The sequence below is a fragment of the Anabas testudineus genome, chromosome 15 (genome assembly GCF_900324465.2).
Source record: "Anabas testudineus chromosome 15, fAnaTes1.2, whole genome shotgun sequence".
NCBI lineage: Eukaryota > Metazoa > Chordata > Actinopteri > Anabantiformes > Anabantidae > Anabas > Anabas testudineus.
Window position 1 is genome coordinate 8,909,200 of NC_046624.1, and position 12,651 is coordinate 8,921,850.

The 12,651-nt window shown below is 38.9% G+C and overlaps 1 protein-coding gene across 5 annotated transcripts in view; it reads right to left on the reverse strand.

Moving 5' to 3' along the window:
* Nucleotides 1–12,651, reverse strand: part of adgrb3 (adhesion G protein-coupled receptor B3) — a 101,997-nt gene that overhangs the window by 25,387 nt on the left and 63,959 nt on the right. For all 5 annotated transcript variants that reach the window (XM_026353772.1, XM_026353769.1, XM_026353768.1 and 2 more), the window contains 5 exons: nt 10,718–10,826; nt 6,642–6,788; nt 5,836–5,911; nt 4,481–4,583; nt 3,886–3,929 (listed from right to left, as the gene is read on the reverse strand). In XM_026353772.1, the coding sequence (XP_026209557.1) occupies nt 3,886–3,929; nt 4,481–4,583; nt 5,836–5,911; nt 6,642–6,788; nt 10,718–10,826 (479 nt within the window). The remainder of the gene's footprint in view (nt 1–3,885; nt 3,930–4,480; nt 4,584–5,835; nt 5,912–6,641; nt 6,789–10,717; nt 10,827–12,651) is intronic.

Consider the following 12,651-nt stretch of genomic DNA (forward strand, 5'->3'; position numbering starts at 1 on the left):
ATTCTTAAGCTTTGCCTCAGTTTGCAGTGTTTGGTGTGACCTGTTTGGCACAAATCCAGTGTTTCCAGATGTTTTTAGAACCTGAAGCTGTAGCAGCTGCTTTTCACATCTTGACGTGTAAATTATTAATAAGCTTCCAGTCCGCAGGAAGTGTTTGGGGTAGTTTGATGTTATGTACCTTCTGCCAATATAATTGTTCATGTTGTTCTCCGAATGGCCTGTTATTCAATTTTTAGTACACGTACCATTAAAATATTGCAATTAAGGACTGCTTTGCATCACCTTTTTATAGTATAAGGTTTGGTATTGTGTGCAGCGTAAATCATGTCGACTAACTGGATTAGAAAATGAATATCTCAGCACACAATATGCCACTGCACTACATGTTTGTCCATTAAAAACTGCAGCATGTTTGGTTATACAGTACTGTAAAATGAAACAGCATGCAACACCAACTAGCAAAGCTAGTATTTCTTACCCTCAGAGTGATTTAGCAGGAAAGCGAAATGATTTAACAAGGGGTAAAATGTGTTTGAGAAATGTTTTTAAGGTAGGGCCAAGATGATGTTGATCCTGTAGTGGCAAGTTGTTTCAGGATCTACAAGTCTTTACTAATTAATCCTGTCCTCTTCAGTTTAATACGTGGCCTCTGTTGGATAATCTAAAAATGGATGCAAAAACATCTATCGCTAAAAAGTCGGACAGTCACTCATTCAGGCACTGCTTTACAAAAATCAAAAGGATTTTACCAACATCTAATTAGTGGAAAAAAAAGAAATGCTGGAACTAGCTCATAACATCATCCTGCAATTTCCTTTCTCATGTAGGTTTAATAGAAGTTTGAACAACTAAAGAGCGACATTGCAGTCCTCAAAACTGGATTAATGAATACTTTCAAAGCATTTAAAGAAAGACAGATTGAAAATTGATCGGAGTTAATATCAGGTGGGACTGCTATTATCCAAAATGTTTTAGACCGTGTAACTGTACCTGTGAGATTTGATCAATGTCAGCGTTGTCAATACACAGTATGAAGTTAAACTGGAACTTGTATTCTTGAGGTGATGGGTAGATTAATTCCCCACCAAATACTTAATTTTGAACACAACTGAGGAGTTATTGTATTTCACTGGTTCCCTCGGCACAGTGGTGGGACTTCAGGCTTGTTTGATGGCTGAAAATACTGACATTTGGAAGAGTAATAAAAGTCTATCTGACCTGTTTACTGTTTACTCCTGGTGCTGTGGAGCCGCAGAATTAAAAAGTAAATACAAAAAAGAAAAATGCTGGCTCTGTGGCTGCTATAATATTCCATTATCCACAACACATGGAGACCTTTGTTATATCTTTTATTTCATTCTTTATTATATTTATTGTCTTTTTGACTTTAAGGTAATAGTCGAGCCAGCCAGGTCCTACAGTTTATCCTGTACTTCTCTGGGTTACACGGTTAGTCAAAGCATGACAATTCCAGGAAGCACCTGTCATTAAACCTACAATAGCAGCTCTGACAGGTGAGTAATTTCACTTATTTTACTTGCAAAAAATTAAATGAAGATTGCTTGAGAGCTCATTATCTTGTCAAGACCGATTTCTGTGTCAGCATTTCAACTAATGATGAAAAATGTCTTACAGTAACATTGCAAGTTGTTATAAGCGGAGGGGAATTTACTCAGATGCTTTATTTTATGTAAAAGTCCTAATACCACAGTTTAATAAAGTTCATACTTTCAAAATGTTACTTACATAGTTACTTAGTAATGTTACTTAGAAAAGTTTGGCGGGCATATTTCACCTTTTGGACTCATTTTAAATATATTTAAAGTAACTCTCATTAAATCTTAATTCAGTAGAATACACCAAAAGTAAAACTACATTGTTCCAAGCCTCAGTATCGTCAAAAAAAATAACAATACATTTTTCTACATTGTAGTTATCAAGGTTTAACAGCACCTTGTTAAAATGCTGTTATTTAAATATATAAAATATGGGCTAAGGATAAGTACAGAAAGATACGAAGCTACAGTTTTTCTAGTGGTGAACAGAAAGCTCCATTCTCCCTATTGCTTACATAAACAGACAAACCACAACCGCTTTTTCCTTGTGTTCTCACACAAGAATATTTATGCCTTGGGTTTCCATCCCTGTGGTGAGAGTAAAGCAGCGGAGAGGTGTAGCAGCTGTCTCAGTCGTACAGCTTTACTGTAGCTGCCTCCAGTTTGCAGCTCAGTGTTCACATGTTCTGAATCTGGACCACAGCTAGTCAGTGCAGTGGGCAGCACAGAGGACACAGTTCTTCATTTGTGAACAAGATTTCCATTCTGCTAATTGTTACAGTGAGGATTCTTATTTTGTCGGATCCAACATGGGTGACAGATGGTGTATTACCCCCCTCAATAAGTCCTGAGAGTGGCTGCTATTGTGTGGTTAGACAAGCCAACTGTTTGAAATGAAAATGATAATCATGCCGTGGTGTCATTTGGTGGTGCTTCGACCGAAATCACTAGTCGATGAGGAAAAAAAAAAAAAAAACTTATATTAAACACTTGGTTTGTGAAAGTCAGAGAAAGAGAATGAAGCAGAGTTGTCCCAGTTGTATCTTTGCTGTTCAAAAATAGACCGGTTGCCCTCAAATACCATGCTAGAGGACAGACCATGCACAATTCACATGCTATTTCAAAGTAAAAATAACAACCTCAAACGATCCCTTGCCTAAGCTTGTTCAGCTACAGCTGCTGAGCAAAACTGAAATCAAAAGTACTTCCAGCAACACAACTTCACTTGAAATCCATAAATATGTACCCAGCAAACATACCCGGAATATAATTGTCTCTAAAGGCAGATATGTGTTGTAACATGCTACACAGCAATGCATTGATCATTTTCAGTTAGCCATGTGGGCTGAGTGCATTCAAAAGACAGATACTGACCATTGGGAAGAGCCTCGAATACATTTAAATGCTATTAACAAAAAGTTATTATACTGTAGGTAGGGATCCTACAATAACCATTTTAAGTTTGAGAACAGTAAACAATTTCAAAAGTTACACTTGTTCTTTAGTGTAGTTGGTGAACAGGTTTCACTGCGAAGTACAGAAGCAAGAAAAGTTTCTTCATCTGGAAAATATCCAACAGCTTTGGTTTTTATCAAGTGAGAATTTGGCAGCTACATTGTGATGAAATGTTAAGTGTGTGAGAACAAAAATCAGACGGCTGCTAAAGCAGCCTTACACAGCACCACAACTCGTGCAAAGCAGTGTGCACCATCTGTTCATCATAAACAAAATCATTGCAATATAGGTCTTTATTATGTCCAGTCTTATTGTCCAATTTATTTATTTATTGCTTTTATTGAGTAAGTTTCTTTTTGCTAATGTAGTTTTTCTTTTTCTTTTTTTTTTTTTGCAATTTCCATATTTTTTCATTATCTTTGAGGTTTCCTCTCAAAACATTATAGAACTCTACAGTATCTGTGGTTGATGCTGTATCACCGCAGGCCTGTTTTTATCTGTAGAACATTTACTTGTAAAATTAACATTTTTCAGATGTCTACTAAAGCCCATAGAAACTGCTTATTGATATTTAATTTAATAGTTTAGTTTAATAGTAGTGCATCTTTCATGCATAGATGTATCTTGAGCTTGAACTTATGACTCATGGGTGACTCACACAGTGTTAGGTTCTCAGAAGAGGCTGTGTATACACTGAACAGAGGAACTGTACCAAACTGACTAAAGGATAATGAAGAAACTGAAAAATCGTTGATGTTATTTGTTTAACCTATGTTTAAACCATGTGGATAATACTGAAAACCAAATTTTTACATTGATATTGAACACTGTAACTGAAAACATATTTACAAAGTGAATGTGAATGTCCACTTACATTATGGTGCTGTCCCACAGTGCACAGTAAGGGTTCATTGTCCCCTGGAAGACAAAAAAACGATAAACACCAGGTCAATTATAATCATAATTCATCATCATTATCATCACCATCTTCAATATCATTTTAAATCAACTACACATTTGTCCTTCCGTGTACAGCCTTCTGAAAATGTGTGGCAGAAAATCAGAAACTGGAGTGTGGAGTACGCTATTACACACACACACACTTGCTGACACACTCTGATTTACATGCACTTTATCTGCAAGATGAATAAAAAGGCTTGAATCATAAAAGGGATTGTCCTTGTAATCATCTCACTGCTGTGCACTCTCTTGACACCGGGTGCTTGCAAATTAATTATCGAGCCAATTAACCACCATTGTGTGTTGGCTAATGGGAGCTGATATGTGCTGTGGTCATTGTAGAACATTCAGTCAGCAGACAAAAAAAATCTTTCCGCAGGATTGAGAGAGGAGTCTTTTATGTGTGTTGTACCAAAACTAACACATGTAATAATGTCACATGTAACAATATAATGTATTGATCAGCTAATCTAAATGAAGATGTCATTCGCTGCTGATGTCATGCTTACATTTGCCAGGTGAGCCAGTTCAATCTCCAGGTGGGACTCGGTCGCCTTAGGCTCAGGTCTCACAGTCACGGCAATGACCTTGGAGTTGACAACGGTGTGGTTCCTGAGTCGAACAGATATGCACAAACATTAGAAAATCTATTTTCTCATTTCACTAATTGTCTGATTTCACTCATGCTGTTCTGTACATGGGTATAAATCATACACATCATATAACATCATCAGTGTTTTCAGCTATACTTTGTGTGGGATCAGTAACGCCGATATTAAAACCTTATTTCTGGCTTCTGAGAAGATATTGTGCACATATTGCTTTGAGAAGTTCCTCTTGACTGGCTTATCTAATATCTCTTGCGCAGCTTGTGTTGAATGCTAACCCAAATAGCACATACTCAATAACAGGAGGACTTAAAAAGCTGCCCATTATATGTCAAAGCAGCTATAGAGGCTGTTTGCCAGCAATGGTGTTCAAAACATCCAAGCAAACAACAAAAAAAAAAAAAAAGAGTGGAAAAAAAATCAAAGGCTCGTCTGAACCAAACGAGATGTTTCTTTGTATCCCACGCTTTTAAAATCTAGCATTATAATCCTGTTTGAAAAAGCATCTCCAACTATTGAATAGCTGACAGAACATTCTTTTTATTAGACGCTGAAATCCATGAGCACTTCCTACTAGGAGGAAAACTGTCAAGCACACAAAGAAAGTAGAGGTGAGACAGCTGCAGCCCCCTCGCTGACCAGCACCACTTGAGCTGAGAATATTTTTATCTGGCCTTTTTCATATTATACAAGTAAGTTTTCTGCACCTATTTTCGAATCAATAGTGTAAATAGATAAATGATAGTTCTCCACTTTCACCACACGGCGAGATTTCTGACATTTACTTGCGAGAAAGTTGCTTTTCTTTTTGAAACTTCACTAACTTCAAATTTGCCGAATGGAAAGATCAAATCATAATCCCTGTTACTTTGGAGAGCGCACGCCTCGGTTCCCCATTATGAACTGTTCTCCACATGTACACAGAGGGCTGTGACAGCTGGCCTGTTCGGTTCCTGGAATGACCGCTCTGTCCTTTCGACACTGGCACCAGAGACGTGTTGACTGGTGTCTGACACCAGGTGTTTGTTTGGGACATCCTGCTGCTTTTCTTTTTCTTTTTTTCTTCCAGTGACTAATGTTCTCCTTAATTAACTACATATTCCATGCTACAGTAAACATGTGTGTTCACCTGAATCTGAGTGAACAAAAAAAACTCCAGGACACAACAAGAAGAATTAGGAAGTCTGGATTCAGGCACTTTTTTAAAGATTTGACCTACTACTTTGAATAAAAAGCCTCCAAAGGATTGCCCTTACTTTGGTGAAGGTAGCATGAGTCCTAGAGTCTTGTAGAGAACTGTTCCCAAAATGAACACAGGCGATCCTTCCATATCTAAAGGAGGAAATAAAGCATGATAGTATCACACAACTTCATTATACAATGGTTTAGATTCAGATTTAAAGTTAAAGGACATTCCAAATCACCTAAAATGTTTACATGCAGTACTGTAAAAGGTGCATTTCAGTAACATTGCATGTGTTAATAATTTGATGTAAAAACATTTTTGATTTTTAACACAACCTGCAGAATCAGCCTCTTACAGTCTATAAAAGACAGAGGCTGGATTAGGCACGTGTGGCAGAGATTGCTAATCAATCCCTTGTTTTGTTATCTGTGATATATTCCAGATAAGACTGATTACAACAATTAACCAAATTGACTGGCTCTGGATTGTAATACACAGTACAGTGGGCAGGGTTTGAAACAATGCAGAAAATGCTGCGTCAGTAGAAAACCGAGGCAGAGGGAGGTTTGACTTAAATATTAATACAACACCTTCTGCGGAGAACGTATGTGTCTTTGTTAAAGGCTGCTGTAACGTTTCACACACAGCAATTCAACTAATATTATTTAGCATTTTGCTGACATGTTAACATATTTATTTTCCATTCCTCAGCTGTTGCAGCCACTAAACCGATCATTATTCACCGGTCATTAATCACACATTTCCACTAAATTCTCTGCAGGCTTCACGGGGAAGTAAACTTTACATACTGTACATAAGATGTGCTTGACTAGAAGTCACATGCCTCTGTGAAATGCAGTATATTCAGTCACATACCTGCTGACTGGGAAACAAAGAGGCCCTTTGGGATGACCACTTTATCTTCGGAGTTCCTGGCCCAGTCAACCATGCCTTTACGACCCTTCATGGGAAAGTTGATGTCAGTCATCACAGACACAGCTGGAAGTCTCTGGATGCTGGCCACTGCAGAATTGAAACAAATCAACAAAGACATCTGGATGATTAACAGACCTTATGCATATGTACAGTTTGAATTGAGTAACTGAACAGATAAACTCTAAATTGCATGTGAATTTACAGATAATTTAATTGTCAAAGCAATTCCCAGCTGAGCTTTTAGTAATTCATTCATGAACACATTTGCCACAAAGTGCAAAATCAATGCTACAACTGACAACTGGTAGACAAGTAATCTCCTTAATCACTCTTTCCTTTTCTCACCTCCCTGCTGAGGTGCCATAAAAGGCCAGTCCGTGCACTGAGGCAATGACAGGGAAAATACCCAGGATCAACTGAAAATGCTTCAGCATTACAGGGAGAGGATAAAGTTGTACTGTTCTCAACCTGGTATCACATCCAGTCCCAGTCAGGTGGTGCTTCAGTGAGGGGAATCTGAGGCTAATCCTACCATCGATGCAAAAGCTCTATTGTTCCTTGTTCTCTGCCCATAATACAATTTGAATCCTGGCGACACTCCATGTTTGAGTAACATCTGTGACAGTAAAGGTGTGTCTGTGTTTTTGTGATGATCCAGCAGCAGGCATGAAATCACCGAGCACCACGGGACCTGCCATTTGCAAAGAGGCCTGCTCACCAGCACCAGATGTTGGGAGCAGCAGTGGTAAGTACATGTGTGTGTTTGTGTGCGTTTGTGTTGGTGGTTTTAGTCACGGAGCACACTGTGAAGCACAACATGGCGCTAGGAAAATGGTCTTTCAGGGTTCTAGGTAATTCTGTAGGTAAATGAGGCTTTGCGCTTGTCTGATGGGGCTAGACAACACAAATAAAGGGATCATTTAGGACTGTGATGCTTCTGAACTCCAATTCAGTGCACTGAGGGTTTTCTGTATGGCTCATTTTGAGAAGAGGGAATTACAGCATTGTTCATTACGTCTGAATGCGTTCATGAGAGGTTCGGCATTAACTTAACTGTCCAAGTCAGACAACAAACACATTTTGCACAGAAAATAAATTGAGCATTTGCAACCATTGCATGGGCGTGTAATTGCAATTAATCAATATTAATGTCAAAATATTTTCTCGACCATGAAGTACAGCCTTACAATAGAGAGGCAGAACAACAATGTCAAAAGTGCATGATGTGTTCCACCTACAAAACTGGGTTTAATTGTCCAGCGTGTTCCAAGCCTCGCTTTGTCCTCTAATGTTTGCTCGTAAGGAGACAGGACAAGTTGCTGGAGTGGAGAGCCTTTTGCAATCAAGGTTATTTGACTAAAAGTAGGAGGACACAGGACGATGCACTGGTGACAGCCAGTATTTATCTAGGTGTCGAGAGGCTGCCATAAATTAGTGACGAAATGATGGCGCAAGATCTTACTCAGCCAGATGCTTCCCACTTGGCTTCCTCTGACGGAGCCACAAACCCTTCCATTTCTTTAATCAAAAGGGTCATGTGAGCTGAAAAGCTGTTACAATTAGCCTGAAATCTCAGCATCCTGTATCTTAGTTATGTATTATGTGAGCTCTGGGTTTGTTACGTTCAGTCGTAGCGTAGGTAGCGTTGGTGTATTGAGTTGCTAGGTAATGCAGCCCTTGATTCAGGGTTATTTAGGAACTGCGGACTGAAGATTCATTAATTATCAGGTCCTGATTCATTCCTCACATACTTGTGTAGCATAATGTAAAGTGGTACAACATGCTCTACAGTCACATAATAGCAAAACTAAAAACATATATATATATTCTGACATTTAAACAAGCAGATAAAAATATCTCTTCATTTTAATGCAGGAAAAAGTTTCCTCTCTAGACCTTTTTATTTGTGCACCAGTAGCCATTGAGGTTCTGGCTGATTCTAGCCAGCGGAGCTCATTACTGCTACATTTTCATATAATTGTTTAAAATCTAAATGGCCCCTTGGCCTCTGTACTGAGATTTCGCAAAATCTGCCTTCGTCGGTTCTGCATCACCGAAGTGCTAATGACACTGGATTTTTCAGCCTTCACATTTACTCAGTAAGACGTTCATACATGGTTCTTAAAAGTTTGATGGAAAATAAAGTGGATTTTTGTTTTTTTTTGAATGAGCCATCTCAAAACCATCAGTTGCTTAGGCACAAACATTAAAAGTGTACATGGAGTCTTTTTATGATTTAAAATTGCTTTGATAATCCAAGTACAGTCATCAGCTATTTTCCATGAGTTACTAAATTAAAGCTCTGCTCAATTAACATCAAACTTGGTAAAAAACAAAATAAAACAAAAAAAAAAGTGACTGACACTTGTGTTGTTCAATTAAATATTGTTACTAAATGAGGAAAAAGAGACTGTACTAGACATAAAAACGTCATCACTGCCCTGTGTTTACCACAACATCTACCTTTACTATCACACCTGACGGATGGGCACAGATAGCTATACAGTCACGTGGCTAAATTATATCGAACAAGTCAAGTATTACATATTTAGGTTTAACTATAAACTAGAGTTGGATGAATTTACATGAATCAGGATAAAACCGTTAACTGACAATTTGGAATCCGTTTCACAGAATAGACTGCATGATGTGTATAAAACCGGGGTCATGTGTTAATGCTTTTTCAAGAATAAAGAGGAGGCAGTGGCAGCGAGACTGGACGACTACCATTAGGTCAAATTGGAAAAAGAATAAAATAGGAGTAGGCCACAGAAATATTCTCATATCCATGAAAGAAGTCATTAAGGCTTGGCATTATGAAATGCATTCAAGCCTTAATTTCAAGTGTCCATTTGCCTCTCACTGTGTTTCATAATGGCATTTTGATGGGTGCATTCATTGTACCATGTTTGGTATGCCATTCTTGGGGGCTACCTATACATCATTATGGAAATCACACACCATAAAGAGCCACTCATTGTGAGTGTTTGCTAGAAGTGGGTCAAATGTTGGCTATTTTAAAGAATACAGCGAAGAAACCGCTCTCCCTCCTCCAGAGGAACTGCCTACCAGCACAGCTGTACATGCTCACATTCGCTTGCATGAATAAATCACGACTGCAGTTTCTATTATTCCATTCCGGTAAGATACCATTTATGGCCGAGTAAGAAATGAAATGCCACAGAGACCTCAGATCATCCCAGACGCCGCGCGACAGAAGCTAAAAGAACCCACGAGAACATTAGTGAAGAGAAATATTGCTCAAAGACTTATATCCAGATGCTTTTCTTTTTCAAAGAAGAGGGAGTTATAGTCTAGACTGGAATCTATGGAGCGGAAAAAATGTTTGCAAGCTCATTACAGCTGAAAAGAATAACTTGTAATTCCACTTCCAATTTTACAGCCTTTTATCAGGCACGCCTGCTATATTTTTTTCAAGACTACTAATCTCACAATAAACTGATAAACAATCTTTTTCATGCCGCTGCACAACATGCTTCTGGGTATGCTCTGCTAATCAAGTCTTTCTCAAAGCACTGCAGTTCACTGCTTCACCAGACAGAATTATATCACTTTTGACTATATCACTAACTGTTTATTTGACTTTTGCAAAAATATGGATGTTAAAAAATGTGTATACTGAATAATAAAAAAAAAACTATTAGAAATAAATATACCTGTTTTTTTTTTAAATCATTTTATTTCTCTCTCTGTCCAAACGTAATCTAAGATGTGCTCTCCTTGTGCAGGGTTGGCTACACTGCTCTTGATATCGGATTGGGTGTTAAGCGTTTTCATAGGAATTTAGCACATTAAGACCAAAAGCTCAGTTTTAATTAACATTATCGATTGGCTGTAATTTTACTCCCCCACCCTTACCACGCGCCATTTATCCTAAATTAATGTTGGTGGGGAAATTGACATAAGGAGTCAGCAGAGCACGTGGATTACGTGTCCATGCCAAGCTGAAATAAACGGTGAAGCGAGCGCAGGAGGAAAAGTGGAATGATTCTTACCCAAGTTCCCGGTCATTAAATAGGCGTTGTGGAAATCCTTCATGCCCAATCCAACAATGTGGATGAATTCTTCTATGACCTGCATGAGCTCCACTGCTCCAGGATAGATCTGAACAACAATACAAAAGACAAGAAGACACTTTGAATTGTCTTCACGATTTCACAAATGCAGCAATAGCAGGCATTGGTTTGAATACCAAAGCTGTAAAGTACACAGAGAAATATCAAAGCTCATAATGGCTTAATAAACTGTGCTGCAACTGTTTATAGAAAACCAGAGAAATAAAAATTGCATTAGTAAAAGAAGATGACAGATATTTCAAATTGAATTTAAATTATCTTGTGCTTCGCAACAAATGGCTCATTTTTTCCCACATAATAATAAAATCTAAGAACTTTTCTGTAAAAACCTGAGACAAGAGGTCTATCAATCAGTTGATTAGCAGAAATGTAATCAACGATTGCTCTGAAAATTGGTTAATCTTCATCAAATCATCTTTAAAGCAAAGCCTCTTGTTATGGTTGGACAAAATAAGCAATTTGAATGTGTAGCCTTCACCATTTTGTAATAAGCTGTGGTGATCTTTGCTCATTATTTTCAGATATTTCAAATAATTAATCGATTCATAAAATCATGGTCAGATTTAATTGAGCCGTCCATGTGACATTAGCTTCAGAGTCTATGGCTGCTGGGTTTGCACACACAATCGCCGATTGGCTTCTCTACTCTAGGGCTTTGCCAAGTGAAGGGTGATTGCCTGGGTTCATGTGGACAACAGCAGTGAGTGAGAGAATGCAGAGGCAGGTATTCAGCACCATGGACAGCTCTGCAGCTGGACCAGTGACTGCTGGGCCGGTCGCCTCATTCCACCAGGTCAATAAATCAAAGCACAGTAATCCAATGACTCATCTTCACAACACTGGACCACCGTCCTTTCTATCAATCTAGTAGTGATGGGTCAGGTCTAATCAAACGCTTTGATTTGAAGGCCACCTTAAATTGAAATTCGTGCACGACACGACAACATAGCATCCTTTCAAAAATGTCTGTTAGAGAAATGTGTCATGTCGTACAGATATCATTGCAGGACGTTAACAAATGTGTGAGCAAGCAATGATGATGTCAATGATGAGGCAATTAGAAAGACCACTGAGTGGCATTCAGCAATTAACACCTCACTCAGGGTTGATATTCAACAAACACCGGAGGCAGGTATTTCCCTCCTCGGTAACACCTTGCGTTCTGTGTGTTTGCACATGCCTCTACATGTGCTGCTGCTAAGTCAGACAAGCGGATCAGTGATGCTGAAGTTGAGCGCCTCTGACACAGCAGAGTGAAAGCCATAGTGGGGGAGAAAAAGCACATCACGTCGCCCTTTCCGGCATGTCTGACGCACAGTGCAGTCATGCTCATTCTGCTGGTCTCCATGGCAACCGTGAGATGTGAAGGCAGTGCAGGGAAATGGCTGCAGTGGAGCTTCTGTAGACAGAGCTCTTCCTTTCCTTGCCATGGTAACAGTGACAGGAGGTGAATATATAGTGATCTCTGCACGGAGCCAACTCCACAAGCAGTAAAACCTCATAGTGAGGTGTTTCATATGAGTATTTTCAATGTCTCCACCATGCAGTGTGTGGGTGCTGTGGAAAGCGAGTTCCGAACACTCATTAATGCAAGAAAAGCAAGCGAGTGAGAAAAGATTGTTAGCTGTGAAGTCCGAGCCTCGTCTGTTCAAATCAGAAAAAAACAGGGCTTAGCCAATGTCCGCCTGGTGGAGTGCCAAAACTATAGCAGCCCTCCTTAGACAGCCACATTAATAACTACAGAAATAATTAACTGTGTCACATTTCTCTTCTGGGTGTTCAATCACAGAGATTTATTTCTATACTTTCTCTGATCTGTCTCTCCATCTCTGACGCATTCTCACTGACGAAAC